General features: G+C 48.2%; 1 protein-coding gene across 1 annotated transcript in view; it reads right to left on the bottom strand.

Annotated features, from left to right (window-relative positions):
• Positions 1 to 18418, bottom strand: part of TMEM64 (transmembrane protein 64) — a 29627-nt gene extending 11209 nt beyond the window's left edge. Inside the window, exon 1 of the mRNA XM_066578431.1 lies at positions 17662 to 18418. Coding sequence (XP_066434528.1) covers positions 17662 to 18276 — 615 coding nt within the window. The 5' untranslated portion in view covers positions 18277 to 18418. The remainder of the gene's footprint in view (positions 1 to 17661) is intronic.
• Positions 18419 to 26270: the final 7852 nt, after the last annotated feature.

Here is a 26270-nt window from a genome sequence, read left to right as displayed (position 1 = left end):
AACAAAGTCAGCACTTCCCCCAAATAAACGTGTAGGTGTCCATGAGTCACGGTGGCAACAAGTACAGAAAGCCAGGCAAACTCATCTGGTATCGGCATAAACTGCCAACTGTTGTGTATACTAACCCCAGGACAGCCTTGTATACTAACCCCAGGACAGCCGTGTATACTAACCCCAGGACAGCCGTGTATACTAACCCCAGCACAGCCTTGTATACTAACCCCAGGACAGCCGTGTATACTAACCCCAGGACAGCCGTGTATACTAACCCCAGGACAGCCGTGTATACTAACCCCAGGACAGCCGTGTATACTAACCCCAGGACAGCCGTGTATACTAACCCCAGGACAGCCGTGTATACTAACCCCAGGACAGCCGTGTATACTAACCCCAGGACAGCCGTGTATACTAACCCCAGGACAGCCGTGTATACTAACCCCAGGACAGCCGTGTATACTAACCCCAGGACAGCCGTGTATACTAACCCCAGGACAGCCGTGTATACTAACCCCAGGACAGCCGTGTATACTAACCCCAGGACAGCCGTGTATACTAACCCCAGGACAGCCGTGTATACTAACCCCAGGACAGCCTTGTGTGTTTATGTGGTTAGTAGAAGTAGTTATGCAGTTTTATTCAGATACTAAGCGTGTTGGCACCCGAGTCTGGGCGTGTTGGCGATGCTACCGGATATGTCGCACCCTTGGCCTTTGTGCACTTTTACATTTCATTTATTTAGTGGCGGTGCCAACCTTGCTTCTGGCTGCAGGTGTATTGGAGAAGTGGTTGCCTTCACTTTTATCATGAACTCCATTCGCCCATCTGTGAGATTATATAGTCATGAATCCAGCCTTCCCCATTTGGGGACTTTCTGCCAAAAGGGGCATTTTTAGAACTAGGAACCCATCCAGTAAGTGTGCGCATTTATTCAGATATGAAGCGTGTATGCGTGCGACAGCATGTTACTGTTGGGGACCGTTCACACGTGGGGAGATGCACCCAAAGACTCGGGCCGTCCTCTATGACCCAAAACTAAGAGCGGCTCCTGTTTGGACAGACCTTGTGAATTCCTGGTAGGCACTCAGCATATAATTTAACGCGTTTCGGAGATGCAGCCCCCTTTTACAAAATTGCTTGGTGGAATGCTAGCCATAAAACATGCATAAAGTATGTAAAAGGTATACAAAAAGTATATAAATTATAGACGATGTGAAAATATATAAGGAGAAAGTAAAATGTACGCAGGAACAAGAAAAAAAAAAAAAGGGGGGAGAAGAAAAGAGAAAAAAAACCTGTTATAAACGAAATAAACGAAATAGTGGATCACACGGTTATCCCCAAAAATTAAAATGATATTCAGAGTGCGATTAAAATAATAAGGGGTTAAAAATCTGTATAATAGTTCTTGGATGACCAGTTCCTAGCAGGACGTCAAAGACAGACCACATAAAGGGTGTAAAGAGCTTCCCGGCCCGATCAGTCTCCATGGTGGCAGGCAGTGCTTTCAGCGATACTCGCTCCTGTGTAAAGCACAGGAGCGAGCATCACCGAGGTGATCTATGGGCATCATTAGCCCAACAGCTGGTCCCATCTAAATTGGGCAGAACTCTGCTGCGTAAACACTCTGCACGAGCGCCAACGACCTTAGCGGTGACGTCATCCCTGGTGCAATCATTTACCCGCCCGTCTGTGCTGGGGTGACAGCTCCAAATGCCTCCTGGCACGCTTGGTTTGCCACCACTGCAATACACAATCACAACCTCATATTGCATCAGAAACCACCGTATCAATTTAAATGTTCCATCATAGCCTACAATAGACCAACCGTGATAGCACAATATAAAAATAAATAAAAAACACATTTTATATCAAATTATAAAGTGATCAAAGCTGTAGAGCTGACCGGCAGGGGACAGACGAAAACGTGCCACCTTGATGAATATTTCAGAATTAAATAAAAGGGAAGCGATTCTAAGAAAGACTAGCAATGTAATTCATATGGTTGAAGAGGGGGGGGGGGGGGGGGGGAAGATAATTATAGTATTGGGAGTTAGTAAAACTGAAACTTACCATTTGTATCATTAACACGGTCAGGCCGCTTTTACACGACTGGATTTGAATTTCGGATTCTGCGATTGTATAATCTGTGGTAATGCGCAGTTCAACCAGATACATTAGATTACACAATTTCACATATGGGGGTTGGAATTGCGTAATCAGTTTGCGGAAAACAAAATGGAGCTTAGTTTATTTTACCGCAGAATCCACGACCATAGAGGCCATTGTGCCCCTTCCGGTCATGGATATACCCGCAGCCCGTATGTGGGTATAAGAGTCATTGCTAAGCGACAGAAATACAATACAATTACTTGCCATCCGCAGGCTCACCGGCAGGGCTCACAGCCAGAATCCGCTGTGGGCCTCCCGCATGCAGAAGCCGACTCAGTCGTGTAAACCCAGCCTTAAGTTGATAACAATAGAATCATGAAAAAGTTTATTTTGTATTGGTCCGGCCCATAGCTGCTGAGAGATGGAGGTAAATATAGATGAAGTTGGCTAAAAAGTACAGCCGTGGAACAACCCTTCAACGTTCCCAGCTGGTTTATAACCAAAATTTGATCTGATCATAAAGTCAGCCAATAAGATGGTTCATCTTATTGCTGCAGTTTGCTGTATACTATGTTATATGGAAGCTGCAGAAGCAAAAAAAAAAAAAAAAAAACACCTTTAATAAACCCAATTACAAAAATGCTGTTCAGCGAAAACATACCATATATATGTCCACAGCCTTTAATGTGTTACATCTCTTGAAAGCTAGAAGAACATCTAAGCGCTGCGGAATAAGTTGGCGCTATACAAAGATTATGATTATTAGATTATTATAACGCCAAAACCAGATAGTAATATTCACTTGGAATCTGCAGTATCTGTGGTCCGGTAGAGCGGGTAAGGTCGGGCGCACACACCGAGCATGCAGTCGCTGTGGCGGGTTTTGGTTTACACGGTAATCTAGTGATACTCCTTGTCCTACTCGGAGATTCTGTCCCGTCTTATCTCATAAAATTCCATTTCAAACAGAAACGAGCGGAGGCGGCTGACGGCGAGAAGATTGTCCTGGATCTTTTACCCGCCGCTAGACACAGACTCATAAAATATACAATTTTATCAGTCCCATCTCCTGCAGACGTCTCACGAGGCCCCGGCTTCTGTTCCAGCAAGAAGTGGAAGGAGAATAGATTCTTACAAGAAAGAGAAGTGAAAGTAACCTCAAGTCTCGCTTCATTATTAGAAGGGTCTCGCGAAAACAACTCCTGTACATGGACATCCTAGTGGGGCCACCCCACACTAGCACCCCCTACCTGTATGGCGCCCACATGGTCTCTGATGAGAAGACCCCTTTAAGGCAACGCATAGTATTAAAAAAAGAAAAGAAAAAAAAAAAACAACACCTTTATGCATCTTACCTTTACTTTAAGCCCCCATAAAGGGCTTGAACTGGTGACCATCCATCTTACTGAGGGCATTCTATTAAGTCTTGCTACAGGCACATCTCAATATACAGAAATACATGGGAGCCCTAGGGATTTTCACAAGGCACAGGTGGTCATGACATTCAAATGGCACCATACAAACTATGCCACCAGAGGGTACACATGTACACCCTTTCGCTTTTAAGAGGGTTAAAGCGACCCACTAAACTACCCCAAAATAGGCACCTCTGCGAGGTTTTGTGGTTGTTCCTCAGGGAGCTTTAGAGGTCCAGAAAATAGGGATTATCAGAAAACATATAATCAATAGTCTTGCCGATTTTGTAGTTGGTCTGTCTGCCATACGGCAAGTTTTCACTTATCCTTTGTACTAGAGCTACAGAGTATCATCTGAGCATGTTGTGATGGCAGATGGGAAAAAAAATTCCAACAACATCCAGAGGGGGCGATGTTGGCCTAAAAAAATTCTAAGAGAGTGGTTTCACACCTGCAGTGGGGATTCGGCTTACCCGCTTTGTTTGGGGAGCAGGAAAGGGGAATCCCCACAGCCAAAAGGCAGTGTCGCTGGATGGAACCGAACAGTCGGCTGGACCTCTGACTATAATTGGGTCCATCCACTTTTTGTCCAGCTGCCCAGGTTTTGGATGGAAGAAAAAGCACTGCAGGCGGCACCATTTCTTCCAGTATGGAGCCGATTCTGTGACGGAACCTCCGCACAGACATGAAACACGCCCTACCTACAATAAACAATCCAGATGCTGCTCTCAAGTTCCATAGGGGCTTCTTAATTCTACCACATACAATCAAATTCAGCTTTCATTTTTGTTTGTAGTTACCAATGTAACATTAGACCAGTGCAAATTTTTACATCTAGGCTAGGCGGAGATGTGGCAAGAAGGAAGAGAAGGCGACATTCAATTATGAAAATATGTTGGATACGATACTTGTTTATGATCGGTTGAGGACTCTCCATGACTGAGGAAACTCGAGCATAACCCACAACCCACACGACATACGGTAGCTAACTATACACTTGCCGGCTGCATTTCGTCTGCGCGCAAACTTGTACGTCACCATAATAACAAGGCCGGTCTGTAGAAAACCACATTCCACCACAAGACCGAATACTCAAGAGCTCGCAATGCTTCAAGACGTCCCCAGCGAGCGCTGTATGTCATCACGCAGAGTTAACTCATGAGGCTCCTAATAAGAGGCAAGGCTCATGGCTATAACTTAGTGTCACGGTAGACCATCGTCAGGCATTCCTTCTGATTGTTATATCAATATAGGATGCCTGTACTGGGATACAGCGCTGGAGCCGTCTTTTTAATTCCATTCTGTATTTTGTCATCGTGAGCTGCATTATAGCTACAGCCGGACTGTTGGCACTGGCAAAACTTATTTGCATGCGTTTTTACATGGCAATTATATTGTGCCAATTGCCATACTCACGTCTTTATACTGCTTTGCCAGGAAGCCAATATGTGGATGCCAATCTCTTCAGCAGCGGGCCCGCTGGTTCTCTCCCCATGTATTATGTGGGGAGCGGAGGAGCAATCCATGCTATCAACACTTCTGCTACCTAATCTAGATGTTGCCTTGCCTATTTGGTGCTTGTAGAGGTTTTGCATTCGGGACTCCAATGGGAGACCTTGCTTTTCTTACATTTTGGCCAAGCTGCGTCTGAGGGCCGAGGGCTGCGGGGCAGGGGAGCGGTCCTGCTAGGACTTGAGAAAAGCTGGGGTTTACCATGCTGCTGTGGTTATTGGTGAACAGAGTAAGGATGTGCCTGCCTACTAAGGACCCTGGGGAGGGGCTGCCTGCTGTGACTACTGGGACCCTCTATTCTGCATGCCACTTTTTATCCCATGCACATCGGAGCTGGTATAATGTCTTAGCAGCCACCTACTAGGAGGAAGCTTTCCTACAACGACAATCTCTGGTTTGACCGGCCTTGTGACGCGACTGGGAATAAAAGCCAAAAGCCGGGTGTTTTCCAGAAGGATAAGATAACCATGTACAGACGACCGTTTCAGGATTTCCCCCTCTCGTCAGGTTACAGTAGGTTTGTACATAGTTTCCCAGGAGTATTTCATGCTTAGGCCTCCTTGCCCACTAGAGGGTCTCCAGAAGGAGAAACCATAACCCTCCACACCCCAGACCCCACATGACCGGCCTCTCACACAGCAGCGTATTGCACACCGATGAGGAGCAAAAACCCTGAAACTGTTAATGCTTATCTGTTCCTTCTAAAGACCCTGGCTTTGGCCGGCTGCACTGCATACGGCATCCGACCCCGTGCCCAGCCGGCATCCGCATGTACCTGCCCTGCTTTTATCTTCTCTGTACTGCGGATGGTCTGAGCCGCCGGACATGCACAGTTCAGATTTTTTTTTTTATTTTTTTTTTAATTACTGCTTTTCCCGCGTCATCGCCTAGCGATGACGTGGACTCCGTGACCTTTCTGCAATGTCATTGCGGAAGGGTCGTGGATCGGGCAGCTTCCATTGACTCAATGGAAGCCATCCATGTAAAAAGCGAAGATCCTGTGATTTTTCCTCCGTGAGCAGAACATTGCAGTTGATTTCCGCTCGTGTGGAGGAAGAATCGTTTAATAGCATGCTATAGGCAGTATTCGCTGCGGAATCCGGAGGCGAACGTCCGCTTCCAATTTCGCAATGCAAATACCCCCGTGTGCAGGCGGCCTTTGGCTTACATATCCAGTCATTGCTCCAAGGCTTAGTAAAAGGTCCGGCATTGACTTGCAGGATGCTGCCTGCTAATAGGTGGCGCTGCAGAGGTATTCTAACATCTTCAATTTGCATACCAAAATTTCCCAGAGGAGCATTGCATGGCCTTTCAGTTCTCCTCACACCTGAGTGGTCTCTATAAGGAGAATCTGTACCCCTCCCAACCTACATCATAGGCCTCTCACCCAACCATCAACCTACTGCACGTTGATGAGGGGCGAAAATCCCAAGAGAGCCTGTCTGTACTTGTCTGGCTTTGGTTTATATCCCCAGTCACATTACATGGCCTAATAAAGGTAGATATTGACTTGTAGGTAAGCTACCATTAATAGGCGGCACTGCAAAGGAGTTGTACTACAGCTGTACGCACCAGCCTTAAAGGGGTTGTCTGGGTTTGTTTCAATAGGAGGTCAGCAGTTGATGGATGGGGGTCCACCGCCTCCCAGATGATCATCTGACCCCCTGCTCAGTGCAACGGTCTGGGCATAGTTACATCCACGGACAGGGAAGAAAGTTCAGCCTCCAGCTTTACTCCCATTGAAATCAATGAAAGAGCCACGCTGCTACTGCACTTCCTGCTTCCATTACGGACATCCTGCCGTGGGCAGGAAGTGCAGCAGCAGAACGGTTCTCCCACTGGTTTCAGAGGGAGTAAAGCTGGCGCCCGCACGTCCTCCCCTGTCCGCTGATGACAATGGGCTGGACGATCCGCTGGTGGATGGAGGTCTTGAGCGGCAGACCCCCATCCATCAACTACTGATGACCTATCTAGAGAATAGTTCATCAGTTGAAACGAGCCCAGACTACCCCTTTAAAGGGGCTGTCATAATTTTTTGCTTTGAAATTCAGCTGCCCAGGTTTTAAAACACAACATCCTATCCTCCCCTCTCCTGGCTCCCTGCAGCCCAGTTCTCTGCGCCAAGTCTGTGGGCACAGGGTGCAGTCAACCCGTTTACGGGATATAGGCTGCTGCAGCAATCATAGACCGCAGTACTTGAAGGCTGCAGCAGTCTGATGTCTGATGCACATGTTGACTGCAGACTGTCAGCACTACATCAGAGGGGAAACAGGAGCTGCACAGCAGGGGGGGGGGGGGGGGGGATTCAAAAGGGGAAAAAAACAACAAAAAAACACTCTGCAACCCCTTTGAGGGCGGTAGCTTTGTTCATGTACTATTGCAATGAACATTTCCTGCAGCAGCCGCCTAAGTTTACACTATCGGAAAAGAGTAAAGAACAAGATCAGTAGAAGGAATCAAGAACGTCCATTTTTCTATAGCGGTAACCCGAGGACGGCGCACAGTACCATCCTAGAGGAGTAACTCCGCGGCCCTCCTGAACACCGATATCACATAAAGCCAGGATTGTTGGGATTACAGAGCTAATGGAACCTGACTTCAGTGTAAGTCACCTCATCGGGGTAAGAGGATTAGCGCTCACACTTTCCTAGAGACAGAGGAAGTCTTACTGCGGAGCGGCACCTACAGGGGGGCTACCGGGGGCTTTCAGGAAGGCGATGGCCAAGATCCCAGATTTGTACTGCAGAGAAAGATCTCTAACCTCCTGTGATCTTAGATGTGATGGCAGGAAGAAGCGCTGCTGTATGAAGTAGATTCCCCTCAAGCTCCCCAAAAACTCCACTATAAAACCGTCTTTTAGGGCACGCTAACACACTGCGGGTCCGCTGTGAATTTTGGTGCAGAAACACTGGATTTGCATCGGCTTGCACACTTTGTGCTGCAAAGTGAAATTCACATTGGAAATGCTCAGCATAAACCGATGTTACAGATTTAAAAAAAAAAAAAACACGCACCACAGGTCCAACTATGCGCAAATGTTTCCACAGCGTGAAAGACATTTGGAAAAAGTCGTTCATCCTGCTGTAAATACTAAGGATTTTCCATCTGGAAAGTCTGCGGCAAATGCGTCCCACATGAGCCCTAAGGCCGTGTTCATTCGCACAAGTGTAATTGTGTTGCGCATTATGTGCGCAGTTTTTGCACGTGTGAATAGACCCCATTGATTTCAGTGGGTTAGTTTAATTGAGCGTATTTTGGCACGTAATAAAATATGCAGCATGTCATATCTTGGTACGTATTCAGCACTGTATAAGCCCATTGATATCAATTGGCGCGTGTAAATCCGCACGAAATATGCAGAAAACCTGTGACTTACTCGTGTCAATGCGTAGTACATACAGGGCAAGACTGCCAACAGGCAGAACAAGGCGGCGTATTTGGCCCATGTACACCCTGTGTATTTGTGGACCAAAATACGCATACGCCCGTGTGCATGCACCAACCGCTGCAGTCTCCACCATGGATTTTGATGCAGATTTTTGAGCTGCAGTAAACCGCTCAAAGTCGGACGTAGAAAAGTTTCTGAACGAAAGCAGCCATCTTTTCTTAATCTCATACAACCCCTTTATTTAAATCTGCTTTTGCAGTCACCTTCGACTAGATACGCTTTCATGTTCGCAATTGAGTACCCATAGAAGTCTATGGGGGTGCACAAATGTACACGCAATACCCAAGTAGAGACACAGCACTGCGCAATTCCACTGGAAAAACAATGAGCATTCTCTGCGGCGCAAAAATACAATGAAATGATTTTTTTTTTTTGGCGCTTCAGCATAGTGCAAATGCGGTGCACTTAGGTGTGAACAATTGCGCATACGCCTGTGTTATGCCTCCCTTAGGTAATGTTTTAACGAAAAGGAACATTGCAGATTGCCTGCACGGGAAAATACGTCTGTATCATCTCCACGTCAAAACCCACATGAGGATTTTGATGCGGAAATGATGCATATTTTGTTGCAAAGTTTTCATTGCGGACGATCCGCGCCACGTGAAACCGTACCCTAGGAGGTCATCTCTCGGCTTCTCTCCTGTAACTCGGTCTTCAGTGAGACCGCGGATAGTGATCAGCAGCACGACACCGCGGTGCGCTTGTTCTACATGTCCGTGGAGACCTGGAGTCTTTTTACAGGAGCAGATTGCTTAATGCAGCAAGCCGATCGGCGTTAATTTTTGCATGGGAATTACCAAGAGGGGCAGGAAGGAACAAACCGCCCGCCGACCACCCCTAAACGTACCCCATTGTCAGCAGCACATCGCTTCTTTTACACTGGAAGATGTGCTGCCAAAAAAAAAAAGGTGATCAAAGAACAAACCAGCGGGTTTTTGTTTGATCGCAGAACAAGGATAGAGAACAACTCTTAATTTGGCTGATCAGGACACGTAAAAGGACGGCAACGCCAAACTGTTCAAGGACACGCAGAAGAGTCCGTGTTGTATATACAGATACCCAGAGAGATAAAGTACTGATGAGACAACAAGCCAAAGTACAGACTGCCACCGCCGCCCTTTATGACAGCCTCGCAAGTCACCAAATTACCTTAAACCATTACATAGTGTAAGTCCTGTAACAAATGCTTTCTAACCTTTGAACGGCGCTAGAGCGTCACCGCTTTTTTGAAGGAATACAAAGTACACAAGCAACGTATCAGAAGTACGACATAAGCGGAGGGTTTAAAGGGGTTGTCTCGCGAAAGCAAGTGGGGTCATACACTTCTGTATGGCCATATTAATGCACTTTGTAATATACATCGTGCATTAAATATTGGCCATACAGAAGTTATACACTTACCCCCTCCTGTGCTGGCGTCCCCCTCTCCATGGCGCCGACCGAAGCCTTCTTCTGCCTGGATTAGACGCGCTTGCGCTCTCAGCCCTCTTCTGTCCGGCTCCGGCGTGCTCACGCCGCAGAGGTCTTCTGCGCATGCGCAGAAAACCTGTGCGGCGTGAGCACGCCGGAGCGGCCCCTTCAGCGCAAGCGCGTCTAATCCAGGCAGAAGGCGGCTTTGGTCGGCGCCATGGAGACGGGGACGCCAGCACAGGAGGGGGTAAGTGTATAACTTCTGTGTGGCCAATATTTAATGCACGATGTATATTACAAAGTGCATTAATATGGCCATACGGAAGTGTATACCCCCACTTGGTTTCACGGGACAACCCCTTTAAGCAATGCTCTGTGAGCTAAACAGCCCAGGCTCCACTGATACATTGTAGCAGCTCAGACTACAACAAGGTTCCAAAAGTGTAATGAAGGGATTTCAAATAGGAGTGAAGCCTTGTATTAGGGAAGGGACTTGTTATTTGTATAGTGCCAACTTATTCCGCAGTGCTTTCAGGTAATTTATTGCCCCCCCAAGAAGCTGGGTGCTCATTTTATCAACCTCGGAAGAACTGAAGGCTGAGTCAACCTTGAGCCAGCTACCTGAACCAATGCGGGAAATGAACTCAAAACCTCAGGTCGTGAGCATTCTGCTGCCTTAACACTCCGCACCACACCAGGGCGTATTCCACTTAGGTAATGCTTTTGATAAACAATGGTTTAGACGACTAGAAGATACATTTATAGGGCATTTCAAAAGTTCCTGAAGTTTTAATGAAAAGATATATGCATACACATTCTGCATTGACATATATTATAATCTGGAGTTTCCAACATTAGTATATAAGCTCTGCCCGAGCGCCAGCAAGCCAGCGGTAAGGTCAGCGCTCGCGCAGTCATTTAGCCGACAGTCGCCCACTGTAAACGCATTATATCCGCCGGCAGAACAGTGGGATTGGGAAGACTGAAGTCAGGGCTCCCCATAGATCCTGCATCAAATACACCAGTGTTATTCATCCGCCCAAGTGGCTTACCCATCTGGGCTAGTTAGCCGTAAGTTTGAGGCCATGTCCAATCACTTCCTCCCCCCCCCCCCCCCCCCAGTGGGACCATTGAGTGAATCCCTGAGCACACCGATGTATAACCCGACGCATTCACTGTACATTCATGAATAATGTTCTTACTTTGCAACCTTGAGTGTGAAAATCCATTTATGTTCGTCAGCTGGAGGTTAACCAACACGACCCCGCTACACGCGCTCCTCTACACGGCTCTACAGTCATTGGCGCAGCGAGGAGAATAAAGCACAGGCTCTGTACCCATCACACATGATGGAAAGAATGTCATGGTTAAAGTGGTTGTCCGCCTCGGGCTACAGAAGGGTAGCGTCAGTAACTCCGAGGTGAGGAGAGATCTACGGAACATTCGACTTTCTTAAAAGTTTCCAATCTCATGGAACATTTTATCCTCCCCAAACCGAACGCTGGAAGCTGCATCTCAACTCTGATTTACCTGCGACTCCCATAAGGCTTATAGACTTATAGTAGCCATAGGCCACTTTCCCACGGCAGGATTTGGGCTAGTACTTTGCCTCAGTATTTGTAAGCCACAGCTAGCAGTGGAGCATATTACACAGAATGTCCTCTTTATTAGAGACCCGGCCCTTTCATGATTGGCGCTTCCGTGTATAGAAACCGGCCCCGCAACGCCGCATAAAATGAAGAGGCAGGATTTCCGTGGATCAGTTTCAGTGCGAATCCACATTAGGATGGGAGAATTGAGCAACTTCCAATGAGGCCGGTTGTCGGTGTTAGACTAGCCGGGCCAGGACTTCATACACCGCCAACTGTGTGGGGTTTTCTCATGCAACGGTGTGGAAAGTAGACCAAGAATGGTGTGATTGAAGAAGACATCCAGAGAAAGAGGACCTTGTGGATGCGAACAACTCATCAATGATAGGGGTCAGAGGAGGATGTCAAGAGTCATTCTGACAAACAGGCGGCTGTATACAACGCTGGTGCTCCAACTAACATCTGAACACTCAACTTATTTCTTAGCAGGGTTGGGCTATAACACAGACAACCAGGTCCAGTGTGATTCCCCAGGTGGGGACAGGAGAAGGACCTGCCTGGTTCGAGGCTTAGGAGGGTATCCGCAGCTGCAGACCCATTACCAACTTTTTCTGGGTCACTTGTTACAGGACTCATGCCCATCTCTGGTCGCCCTCAGAGGAGATCTTAAGGAATACCCAACTGGACATGGTGAGGACAAAAAAAAAAAAAAAAAAAAAAAAAGCGATCGCAGGCCAAGTATCAGGGACCCGCTGCTAAAAAGCCCTCACGTGTGGCATGATGCTCAGAAGGTCTTTAATTCGTAACCAGTTGTACAATAACAACCCCTGTGGGGGACGGGTGCTCAGTGATGGCGGTCGGCTCTTTTCTCGTCAATAGATCAAACACCCAGGAACCAGTCTGACTGCGCTTCTGTTTCATATTCGACTTAGTGAAGCTATGAGTCTCTCTACGTGCCGGAACCACCTGACAAGACTCCTGCGTGCCCAGTGGTACACACCAGAACAAGTCACCATATTTTTCAGACTAAAGCCCCAATTACGCACAAAGATGATCGCTCAAAAAGATAGGATGACTGACAGTTTGAACAATCATTTTGCATAAGCTGTTAATAAGCCCTAATGCCCATTAGCAGGTTATTATCTTCATTTGCATGTAAATGAGCCTCCCTGCTAACAGCGTGGTCCCTTATCTGCATACAGCTCTTTTGTTCTGCTGTGGGACTGCAGCTAAATACAATGTTATCAGCACTCCCATGGAGAAACACACCCTGCAGTCCCTGCTATCAGCTCTCTGGCTGAACAATGGATTTTAAGCTCAAATAAAAATCATCCTTCAGCCAAAAAGTAAACAATGGTAGCATCTACACACTTACATAAAACGCGAGTTGCTGAGTGCAATATCAAGCAAGGCCCGATATCGCACTTGCTAGTGTGAAGATATACCTTAAGATTTTTTTTCCTTTTCTTGCTATATAAAAAAAGCCCAAGTGTGCATATCTTTTGGTCCAATGTCAGAAGGGTCTGGCAGCACAAGACCCCTCTGACTGCTTCCTTTATGATCAGTTACAGTGCAAACGCTGTAACTGATCATTATGTATTATTACTGAGAGCACCATTACCACGGTGGCCACTACAACTAATGAGACCTTTACCACTAGGCCCACAATTACTATAAGTCCACTTGGAGGGGGCATGATTACTATTGGGCCACTGTGGTTATCCACTTAAACTAAACCCTCCAGTCCTTTAGACAACCTGGAAGTTTTAAATTAGTATGTAATATTTTTATCCTATATTCAATAGTCTAAACCAGGATGCGTCTTATAGTCCGAAAAGTGCGGTATATCCGTCGCACGGGGGATATCTCTTCGCAGAAGCCACCAATGTCACCTTACACCCACCTAACCTGGCTCAAAGAGACCTTACCAAATACAGTATACCAAAATACAAAGGCGCTTCTCTTGAACCACATTAAACAAAGTAAAACAGGAAGGACCCCAATAACGCCAGCACAATTACTGTCTAAGAGAATAAGACAAGACTCCGGGGGGCAGAAGAGCACAAAAACGGGATCCCTGAGCAGTAAAAAAAACACAACATCACCTGGTCAGATGGATCCAGATTTCTGTTATACTATGCTGATGGACAGGGAAGGGGTGGAGGTTTGGTGCAAGCAGCATGAATCGGTGAACCCTTCCTGTCAGCCAATCAGGGCATGTCAGTTCTTCTATCTAATCTACAAGAACTACAAGAGGTTTCCTGTCCGCATGGACCGATATCGCTGCAGAACGATTTCAACCAGTGGAATCTTATGCCATGATGGATTGAGGTGGTCCTGAAGGCCAAAGGAGGTCCAACGCGCTACTAGATGGGGGTCTCCAATAGGGTGGTCCGTGTATAATGAAAATTTTTGTACGTCTTTAAAGTTATAGACCCAATCCTGGCTTACTAATATTGCAGCAGAATACCACCAGGTGGAAGTGGCCTACAGCTGGAGCACTTCAACTGGAGGCTTCCCGATAGCAGCAGGAGCCACAAGGTCAGCAGGGGTCGGCCAAAGTGAGCAAAATGTCACGTTTAATTGGTGTTTTGAACATTACTAATCCTACTGTCTGAGGTTAGGAGCGGCCGTCTCTGATTCTCGTCGTATCAAATGTAATACAGCTGACAACCACTGCATATAGAGGGCGCTCCGCTTCCAAGCCTGATCTATAACACTCCATGCATCTACATGTAATAACTAGGTAGTGGATGTCGAGAAGGGGTTAATGACGAAGTTTGCAAAAAAAAAAATTAACCACCAAGATAATCTGGAAGGCAAATCTTTGTCTGGTGCCCCGCGGCTCATCTGGATGCCAGGAATGTAGAGCAGCCGTCTCGTCATCAGAGCGCACGGATGTACTGCATGTGACTACCCTTAGGCCCCCTTCACACATGCAGATTTTGCATCGGCAAATTGTACTGTACTTTTTTGCATCCACTAGACCTATTCATCTGCACGCGGCAGAGAGGCACCGACTGAAAATGGTTAATTAGTCCAGTGAGTTCCGGATGTGTTTTTCCAGCGTATTGCGCGTCTGCTAGCGTATCGCATGTGCAGTTATGCCCCCCATTCACTTCTACGGGGGCCTTTGGTGTGCAGGACCCTATGAGGAAAGCTTCCCAGTAATGTCTCTCCTTGATGGGGCGTATCGCAGACGTGACCGAAGAGCACGAGACCCGGGCACTGCAATGAATTAAGGAAAGCGGTCGGCGACTACATCCCCATAAACTATGTTCTATGGCGTATAGTTTAGGTGACATGGACCCCTGGGAGCTTCTTCTTATACAAGCCTGCACCCAGTACTGCGGTGCCCCCCGCGTGCCCACCTGCTTGGCTGTTTTCAGAAGGCCGGGTACACCGCCATAGAGATAAATGGGATCTGAAGAGAGTCAACCCGATGTGACATGCCGGGCGAGTCTGCCACTGGAATCGGCAAGGATAACGAGGCTGCCGGACCCCCCATCACACAATATAAGCACCATGCAGGGTTTATAACTGATGACCAGTTCGCTTTAAGCAAATCACATCTATATGTAACTGTCCCACGTACCTGGGAGCAGCCGACAGCCCCGTATACAGAGGACATGGAGACCACCCACACGTCATCTGACACCCCCAGACCCGGCACTTCAGGGGTAAAGGGGTATTTGGGGCTTTTACTACTGATTACCTACCACTCAGGTCACCAATAGTTGACTGGCGGGGGTCCGACACCCAGTACCAAGCTGATCCTGCGGCCCTCTACGTCGGTGGTCACAGCCGGAGGGGGTCGATAGGAATGAAGCCATCTGTTACAGTTCTGGCACTGATGATGATAGAGGGGGCTGCAGGATTAGCGGGGACCCCCGCCAGTCAACTATGGATGGCCTAAATGGCAAGTCAGCAATATTAAAAGCCCAGAACACCCCTTTAAATCTCACCCACTTTGCGGCTCCTGTAACGGGCCACCGATTTAACGCCGGCACCATCTGCCCCACAGACTGCTTGTGAACCTACCAGTAGCGGTATGTAGCCCTCACAGCCGTACGCTGGACCGCACCACCCTCTATAACCTACAGATCACTTAGGCCCTACACCCGTCATCCAGGACCGGCACTGCAGGGTTAAAGGGACAGTCCATGTATTTAACCCCTTTGGGTGCGGACCGTCTACACACAAGATCTGCAGCATTTACAGCAGCAAAGTGAATAAGATTAACCCAAATCTCGTCCACAGGCCGCGAAGACATCCGCCCAAAATCCGCGCGGAAATTGCCCCATGGAGCAGACTGTGGCTCTGCGGCGCTGTAGGAGCGGACCATCGCTCATGTAAGAGCGGACCATCGCTCATGTAAGAGCGGACCATCGCTCATGTAAGAGCGGACCATCGCTCATGTAAGAGCGGACCATCGCTCATGTAAGAGCGGACCATCGCTCATGTAAGAGCGGACCATCGCTCATGTAAGAGCGGACCATCGCTCATGTAAGAGCGGACCATCGCTCATGTAAGAGCGGACCATCGCTCATGTAAGAGCGGACCATCGCTCATGTAAGAGCGGACCATCGCTCATGTAAGAGCGGACCATCGCTCATGTAAGAGCGGACCATCGCTCATGTAAGAGCGGACCATCGCTCATGTAAGAGCGGACCATCGCTCATGTAAGAGCGGACCATCGCTCATGTAAGAGCGGACCATCGCTCATGTAAGAGCGGACCATCGCTCATGTAAGAGCGGACCATCGCTCATGTAAGAGCGGACCATCGCTCATGTAAGAGCGGACCTTCGCTCATGTAAGAGCGGACCTTCGCTCATGTAAGAGCGGACCTTCGCTCATGTAAGAGCGGACCTTCGCTCATGTAAGAGCGGACCTTCGCTCATGTAAGAGCGGACCTTCACTCATGTAAGAGCGGACCTTCACTCATGTAAGAGCGGACCTTCACTCATGTAAGAGCGGACCTTCACTCATGTAAGAGCGGACCTTCACTCATGTAAGAGCGGACCTTCACTCATGTAAGAGCGGACCTTCACTCATGTAAGAGCGGACCTTCACTCATGTAAGAGCGGACCTTCACTCATGTAAGAGCGGACCTTCACTCATGTAAGAGCGGACCTTCACTCATGTAAGAGCGGACCTTCACTCATGCAAGAGCGGACCTTCACTCATGCAAGAGCGGACCTTCACTCATGCAAGAGCGGACCTTCACTCATGCAAGAGCGGACCTTCACTCATGCAAGAGCGGACCTTCACTCATGCAAGAGCGGACCTTCACTCATGCAAGTGCCATCCGGCTTCTACAACACAACTGCAGACCTGCAGTCTGGGAAAAGAAAACTATGGCGCCAAAACAGGAATTTTCCCAAGCCGGCGTGATTACAGCCAGACGGCCGTCTTCAGCCTCCGGACCGCGGGGGCAACTATCGGTACGCAGATTGGACAAAAAAAAGAAATCTTTGTGAATAGAGCGTTAGAGGGGATCAGCAGGCGGCGCCGGCCGTCAGCGAGATCAACGGGCACTGCGCCTGCAACCACAAGAGCCGCCTACTACACAGGAGTCAGGGCTGCCGACCCGCTGCATCCGGCGCCGCCTGGAAAACCCCTGTAATCTGCGCCAAATCTGTACCAGCAGCCGCAAAATCTGCAGGGTGTGAGGATCCCCTCCTGGCACCGACGGCCCGCCCTCAGGGCAGAGCAGCAGGGGTCTTCCGCTTGGGACCCCCAGCGATCACCTGCAGAGGGGTCAGAGTCAGGTGTCTAATAAAAGGCATCGCTGCCACTGAAACAAACGGGGCGACACCATCTACAGCACCGCCAGCAAGTGTGGGGCTTAGCAGGTGACTGGGGGTCCCGAGCGGCAGACCCTGCAGATCAACTACTGATGACCTATCCTGATGAGGGGTCGTCATACTAGAAGGGGTTAAATACCCAGAACATCCCCCCAACATTACACCATCTGTACAGCTTCTCCATCTGCTGGGAGTTGTAGTCCCCACCACAGTCAGCCGCTACACATCCTGCTGGGAGTTGTAGTCCCCACCACAGTCAGCCGCTACACATCCTGCTGGGAGTTGTAGTCCCCACTACAGTCAGCCGCTACACATCCTGCTGGGAGTTGTAGTCCCCACCAGCCCCCTAGATGAAGGTGAGTGCACTTACCGAGAAGACAGCGTTCTGCAGGCCGAAGGGGATGGGGGTGAGCCGGGCCAGCGCCACCACCTTGAGCCCGCCGCCGCCCTCCACCACCCGGATGACGGCGCCCAGCCGCTGGCTGCTCTCCACCTTGGCCAGCACCCAGTGGGCGAGCAGCTTCTTGCAGACGAGGTGGGCGATGAAGGTGCCGATCAGCACGCCGACGACGACCAGCCCGATCCCCAGCACCAGGCCGTACAGGTATCCGGCCGCCACGTTCAGCACGATGTAGCCCCACACGCAGGGCAGCGACACCAGGATGAAGCCGACGATGAAGAGCAGCACGCCGACCACACTGTCCAGGCTCTCCACCCACACCAGCAGGTCCTTCACGTAGTGCCGGCCCAGCGCTAACGAGGCGCAGCACACCGCGCTCAGCGCGCACAGCAGCACCAGGCTGCGGCACCAGCAGCCAGCGGCCGGGCAGTTCCACGGATCAGCGCCCTCATGCGGCGGGGCGCTGTGCAGCAGCGGCCGCTCAGCTTCTCCCACGGCGAGTAGAGCGTCCTCCCGGCCGGGCATCCAGCGGCCCAAGCTCTGGCGGCCGTGGAAGGCGAGGAACTGCAGCGCGGAGCCCGACATCCTCCCGCTCAGTCCCGGGCCGTGATTGCAGGCTGCAGGGCCGAGTCCCCGGGACCCCCGCTCTGGGACATCGCGCAGCGCCGGCCGCACCGACAACCACAGCGCAGATGGAGCGGCGGACACTTGACTGCTCTGCGACTGGGCTGCGTCACGCCTCCCTGACGCTCCTCATTGGCTGGAGGGCGGGCCTTACTAAAGCAAAGTGAGTAGAAAAGAATGGAGAGGGGCGTGGCGTTAGGCCACGCCCGTCACGGTGTCCCTCCCGCCCTTTACAGATGTGCAGTGTGGAGACGCGTCCTCAGTGCTGCGCTGGTGAGCGCTGGTGGCGGAGCTCCCGTCCGCCCGTGTGCCGCACACCGTACCTCACATGCCCTAACTCTCCCAGAGGCTTCTGCTGCCCTCTTTTTGGAGTGTTCAGGGTACTTGTAAAAGTGGCATCCAGTCACCATGTTCATTGGCAGAAATGTGAATAAACCCCTTAAAAACAATAGGCTCTATTCTCAGCATATTGCGCGTGCAAATATGCCCGTATGGATGTTGCCTTAGCCTTCCTACACACGAGTGAGGACGATATCCGGCCGAGAAACTGGGCTAGATATCACGCTCATGAATATGCGATATACACGCAGATGTGAGGCGATTTTCAGACAAAACCGTCCCGTGTGAAGGGGGCCTGAGGGGGATGGAAAACTTTCGCTTGGATTTTGGTTCGTATTCTATGCCAAAATCTATGTGAAATCCGCTCCAGGTTGCTGCGGGCCCTTGGGCGATAGTCTCAGTGGGCCCCTCTTTGTATCAATGCCCCGGGGAGCAATAATACCCCGTTTGCCCCATGGGTTTGGAAAGAAAAAACATGACTCCCGCTCGGAGGGTAACCTCCAGCCAATAATACTGATGATAAGTATGAAATAACGTAAACCTTTTACCAAAGGCCCTTTTACACGCAACAATTATTGTTCAAATGAGCGAAAATGAACGATAATCATTTCGTGTAAACGCAAAAAAACATGATAAATCCTTCGCTTTTCGTTGGTCGTTCATTTCATGCAGGCATAACAATCATCGTTGGCTCCTTCCATATTCGTTCCGTTTAGATATCGATCGCTCGGTCCTTCTCATCCAGCCAATGTGAACGACTGAACGATTTCTTGTTTGAACGCCAACGATGTATCTGCTGTATAAACAGGCTTCTCGCGCGAATCCCGACATTGTTCGCTCATTCAAACGACAAATCGGCAGCTCTAAACGGACCCTTACCCAACCAGGGTGGTGTGAGAGACCAGACCAAGTCACCACAACCCCCTGTATCCACGGAAACGGGTAAAGCCAAAGGACGGGCATACAAGCTGGTAATGAAGGGGTCTCATCAATGGAGAGTTGATTGCCAAAGGATAAAATAAGTACAGCAATGCGACGCGTTTCGGTGGGAACACATCAGTAAAGCCCCCCTTTATCAAGAGGTGGGAGAGTGCTGTATATATAAAAATGTACCTTCATTGGTGGCAGTGGTGGGTGGCGTTCAAAATGCGCGCAAAGCACGCTCACGCCCGGAGTGTGCGCCAGATCAGAAGTGTGCGCTGGACCAGAAATGATATGTGCGTTCCATCGGTCTGTGTTCCGAGAGCCGGACATGGCGAAAGAATGTTCCACACAGGGACAGGCCAATAAAGACAGTCTGTGAAATGGTTCATGCAGCCCGACAGGGAGGGGGCCGAGCCGACCAATAGAAAAATACAACTATTATATTAAATACAATCAATACACATCATAAATGAAGCCCCCAATGGGAGGACATAAGGGCAATCATACAAAAATACTTCTGGGATCAAAAACGGTAACTTACATAAAAATAGAAAGATGGAAAATAAGGGTGAAATTAAAAACAAAGCCGCCTACTGCCATAAATGAGGTAAATAATAATAATAATCTTTATTTGTATAGCGCCAACATATTCCGCAGCGCTTACATAGACATGGGGGATACAGAGAGACAAAAGTACAACAATTACAGAACCACGGTTACTTAGTAATCAGTTGATAGAAACAGTAGGGGTGCGGGTCCTGCTCCAACGAGCTTACATACTACAAGTAATGGGGTGATACAGAAGGTAAAGGGGCTGGAGATGTGTACGGTATGGCGAGGTGGAGAGTGAGGGATGCTATATACAGACAATGGTCAGACATTCAGCCATGTGATGGCAGAATCGGTATGACTGCAAGGGCAGTTGATGGTGGCTGGCAAGGATTGCAGTCAGTAGGTCAGGGAGCATGTTATCAGGCGGAGTACAGAGGGGTTTGTTTAGGGTATGCGGTATGCCTCCCTGAAGAGGTGCGTTTTTAGAGCACGCCTGAAGTTCTGCGAGTCCTGGATTGCCCGGGTATCCTTTGGTAGTGCGTTCCAGAGGATTGGGCTGCTCTGGAGAAGTCTTGGAGGCGGGAATGAAAGGTTCGAATTACAGGGGCGTGCAGTCTGGTTTCATTAGCAGAGCGGAGAGCCCGGGCTGGGTGATGGATTAAGATAAGGGAGGCAATATAATAAAGAAGCTCCATATTAAGGTGAGAAATTAAAAACCTACGCGATCCAGAGAATAATAATAAAATATGACCAATGAGAAGAGGGTGAGGGCAGGCTCAAACAAGCGTAATTTAATAATGTATTTCGGGCGCTTAATACGAGGAGCCAATGAAAGTACATTGATTTTCTTTGCTCCATTCACACTTGCGAATGTGCATTACATATAATACGCGCGTAAAAAAGAACGCAGCATGTTCTAATTTACCACGTATTATGCACGATAGAGCCCTATTGTTTTCTATGCATGTGTAAAAAATGATGTACATACGCAATAACAATATGTGCAGCGTTTATATGCAACATCGCTAAGCAACAGAGCGGGAAGTAAAAAAAACAAAAAAAAAACAAGTCAGACTGAGCTTGAGATACGCTGCCATGCGCAGAGTAAAATCACTGTCATCCGCGGTGATTCGCCGGCTCACAGCGGTAGAATATTGCATTAAACACACAGCGATTTACAACACGCTCGTGGGAGCCCAGGCTTAGGCCCAATGTCCACGGGCGCATCTGATTTGCAGAATCCGCAAATCAAGCCACCCGTAGGGATACACGGGGGTCCGCACATGAATTAAAGCATGCAGATCTGTTTCGGGGACCTTTCGGTCTGGAAAACAAATCGCAGCATGCTCCATTTCAGTGCGGTTTCCGCACTAACGGCTTCCATTGAAGTCAATTCGGATTCCGCTGGAAAGCAGGAGTTTAAAGAAAAAAGCACTGCGCATCTGCGGCGGCGTGCAGGCCGGTGCTGCCGCACACATTCACAGTGAAGAAAATAGAAGACCCAGACAGGTAAGCAGTGTCCTCGGCTGTGGGCAGAGTAGGATTCAGCTGCAGGCTCCCGCATGCGGAGTCCAATCCGCCGGTGGACATGAGACCTTATGCGGCCATAAGCGTAAAATGCTGCTAGGGTCCTTACACCTGTGGAGTCGACCGTGACCCTGCTTACGGCTGCGTATGGTGGTCGCAACTATACAGTGCACGACTACGTACACACGCTTTTGTTTATATTTCCCGTGGCGTTGTTTAGCGATGGCACATATACCTGCCGCTCATACACAATGTAACTGCGTATGGGCATGTGTATATACGTGCCCCTAGTGAACAATGGGCTCTATCTCGCATATTTATGCTACAAAATAGAACATGCTGTGTTCTATTTTTGCGCTCGTGTATTACGCAATTCCGTAATTCACGGTAAACATACGATTGTGTGAGCCCGGCCTGAGGGAGATAAAATGTAGGACATAAAAGCAAGATAAAATAATACAATGAAATGAATGATCATATTATAGTATATCTGCATTGTGAAGCAATAAAATAAACGAAAAACAGTCTGTGATATATAACCACGAAGAAAGTGTGATAAAAGGCGGGAAGGGGCTAATAAATATCTTCCAAAAACTTTGGAGGTGAGAGGGACCGCAGTTTTCCTTGATATCAGCTGCGGAGTCTTTTGTGGAAATACTCAGGACACGAGGCCTCAGAGTCAGTCTCAGGTTTTTGCTGCTGATCCTCTTGCAAATTTCCACATGAAAAATCCATTATGTGAACATAATTGGCAGCTGCAGGACCTTCCCATAGCCGTTCAATGCTTCCAAATGTAAAATAACACACTTGGGGAGAAGTAGTCCTCGGAATGAGCATCTGCTATTCTATGTGATCCCGGACTTCAGAAGAGAAAGATTTAGGGGGTCTGATTTCTGACAGCTTTAGGATGGATTCAGACGGCCGTTGGGGCAACTACGCTCACCAGTATGGAGTGTAGTTGCGCCTGAACAAGGTTTTTCCAAAGCGCAAGAGTTTGAAAAACAATGCGGGAAGATTGGTGCTCCCGATCTTTCCTGCACATAGTATTCACTATATACGGGAAAGATAGGGCAGGTTCTATTTTTTCTTGGCCATACAATTAACAGACAAGAAAGAGCTAGTGAAAACGAAACCACAGAAATCAATTGAAATCACTGCTGCATAAAGGGAGAAAACCACGTTTGTCTGAAACCGCCCTTACACACTGTGGTCAGGGAGCAAAAGAAAGATAGAGAGAGGTATAGCCAGTAGAAAGATGGTGATTGTGATCCTGCATTATAGAGCTCTGGTGAGACCATATCTGGAACACTGTGTTCAGTTCTGGAGACCTCAACTACAGAAAGACATTGATAAAATAGAACAAGTCCAAAGATGGACTACAAAAATGGTGGAAGGTCTCAAGAACAAAACTTGTCAGGAGAAACTTAAAGAACTTAATTTGTAAAGCCTGGACCAAAGAAGGGAGAGGGGGTACATGACAGAAACCTTCATGTATGTTACAGGAGGAGAGAAGGGAGAGGGGGAACATGACAGAAACCTTTATATATGTTACAGGAGGAGAGAAGGGAGAGGGGGACATGATGGAAACCTTTATATATGTTACAGGAGGAGAGAAGAGAGAGGGGGACATGATGGAAACCTTTATATATGTTACATGAGGAGAGAAGGGAGAGGGGAGACATGATGGAACCTTTATATATGTTACAGGAGGAGAGAAGGGAGAGGGGGACATGATGGAAACCTTTATATATGTTACAGGAGGAGAGAAGGGAGAGGGGGACATGATGGAAACCTTTATATATGTTACAGGAGGAGAGAAGGGAGAGGGGGAACATGACAGAAACCTTTATATATGTTACAGGAGGAGAGAAGGGAGAGGGGGACATGATGGAAACCTTTATATATGTTACAGGAGGAGAGAAGGGAGAGGGGGACATGATGGAAACCTTTATATATGTTACAGGAGGAGAGAAGGGAGAGGGGGAACATGACAGAAACCTTTATATATGTTACAGGAGGAGAGAAGGGAGAGGAGGGACATGATGGAAACCTTTATATATGGTACAGGAGGAGAGAAGGGAGAGGGGGAACATGACAGAAACCTTTATATATGTTACAGGAGGAGAGAAGGGAGAGGGGGAACATGACAGAAACCTTTATATATGTTACAGGAGGAGAGAAGGGACAGGGGGACATGATGGAGACCATTATATATGTTACAGGAGGAGAGAAGGGAGAGGGGGACATGATGGAAACCTTTATATATGTTACAGGAGGAGAGAAGGGAGAGGGGGAACATGACAGAAACCTTTAGGCCTCATGTCCACAGGGAAAATCAGGCCCGCCGAGGATTCTTCATGCAGAATCCCGCAGCGGGTCCCTCCTTTCCCGCGGACATGAGGCTAAAAAGAAGATTACCTTACCTGTCCGGACAGTGCGGATCTTCCCTCTGTCGCGGCCGGATGTGCTCGGCACGCCGGAGAGCAGAAATTCAGGTGCAGGTGTGCCGCAGATCTGGACAGCTTCCATAGGCTTCAATAGAAGCCTGCGGGAGCCGTCCCCGCGGGAGACCCGCACTAAAAATGGAGCAGGCTGCGGGTGTTTTCCCGCACACGCAATCCGCGCCTCAGGGGAAAATGACATCCGCAGGTATTTAACTACCTGCGGGTGTCCAATGCATCCCCATGGGGCTCGGATCACGCTGCGGGAGAAATGCTGCGGATTTTTAATTTTATTTTAGCAGTGGACATGAGGCCTTATATACATTACAGGAGGAGAGAAGGGAGACTTGTCAATTTGACTTGACAAAGGCTGCAGCGACAGCCAAAACGTTGGCATGAAGCCCATGTGGCTTAAATAAAGATGAAATTCCTTTAATTCTGGCATTGACGTATTTGGATCCCCTGCTTTGCGGCTCCAACACATAATGTCTTGCTGGGCTTTATAGGGGTCACAGGTCCAGACTCCTTTTGGGAGCTCGCAACATACACCGAAAGGAGCCTCCCTTATGTGATAACGTACGCACAAGTGCTGTTGTGTTTGCGTTATTTGGTTATCAGTACCCTGTATATACATATTTGGTGCTGCATGTAAATTATAGTACAGCAACAGATACTTCACTTTCCAGTCTCTGTGCAGAGTTAGTGACTACTCTGTTGCTGAGTAGCTCTTTTATGTTTGGTGTGTTGGTCATTAATATGACCCATTGGTAATATGTTCTGGGCGATCACACGTGGTTATAAGATACCCACAGTGTGAGCAGTGTATTAGTTAGTATGTTAGACAGGAACCAGTATAGGGATAGTAACAGATCAGGTAATCGCTGGCCCATAGGGGGAGTAGTGGTCCGGTCACATTGGTAGATTAGATAGAGTTAAGAACCTAGTGTAGTGTAGTTAGGCTTGCCATTATCATCTGCCTTCCTGTTACATGATTGTCGGATGAAGAAGCTTCTAGTTATCATCATCATCATCCTCCCTCGTCTCCGGAGCTGCAGCCGATCGTCTTATTATGGCTGAGGAATCCTACGTCTTCCACCCGCTGCATCAAAATCCATTTTACCTCTGATTATTGTGCATGGGATTCTCTGCATATATACATGTATACCTGGGTATATAGATACAGCTAACTGGGACTGCTAGCCTAAATATTGACTTCTGTTATATTCAGTTATGACTTTATAAAGTTGCTGTATAATAAATAATATTTATTGTTATCTTAGTATAATTATTGATGTTGCATAATGTGAATATAGAATTGGTTGCCTGTTTATGGTAATGCATAGGTAATTCTCAGGAAGAGATCCTTGTTATGTCAGAGGCTCTGTCCTAAGAGGAGGCACTGTAAACAACTCATTTATACACCCATTCTTCCACTCAGCGGAGGTGCCAGGTCTCCGTGTCCCATATGGGTTAGCGCCAGGGCCTGTCGGGAAGGATTATTACCCCCCCCCCCCCCCCCCCCAACCAGGGTTACATTTGTATTATAAAGACAATGTAACAACATCGTTGAGGTCTGAATAAAATATTAGCAGTAAATTACCTGTATCATGTGACAGAATGCAGCATAATAAGCCTTTGTACTGATAATAAGCACCTCTACAGATAATTAGTACTTATACTGGCAAAGCAGTCATTTATAGGAAATCCGTACCTTTAGGCCTTGTTATTATTGGAGGTCACATGTATCGTTTCGTCTCTTCACAAACTGCCTGGGAAGGAACTGTTTTCCCTAATATTGGGCGATCATCCACTTCTTTTTAATCGACACAGTAGGATTATAGGTGGGACTGGATGGACCTTTCTATTTCCGCTTTATCCCCTACGTAAGCCATAACATTGCTCCAAATCGCATTGCAGAATTTTTCCAGATATTCTTGAGGGAAATGAAATCTGCAGCTCAGCATATGACTGCCGGACCAAAAACCATCAAAGCACTGAGCCAGCAAGTGGAGAAACTGAAACTAATTTGGACCAAACACTGCTTACATATAACATATTTTTCGCTTTATAGGACGTACCGGATGATACGACGCACCCCTCTTTTAGAGGGGAAAATAGGGAAAAAATATTTTGAACTCACCCAGGGACAGTGCAGGGGATAGTACTGGGCGA

Source organism: Eleutherodactylus coqui, chromosome 9, assembly GCF_035609145.1.
Source record: "Eleutherodactylus coqui strain aEleCoq1 chromosome 9, aEleCoq1.hap1, whole genome shotgun sequence".
Lineage (NCBI taxonomy): Eukaryota > Metazoa > Chordata > Amphibia > Anura > Eleutherodactylidae > Eleutherodactylus > Eleutherodactylus coqui.
The sequence above is the reverse complement of the archived record's forward strand: the minus strand, read 5'-3'. Positions and strand labels throughout refer to the sequence as shown.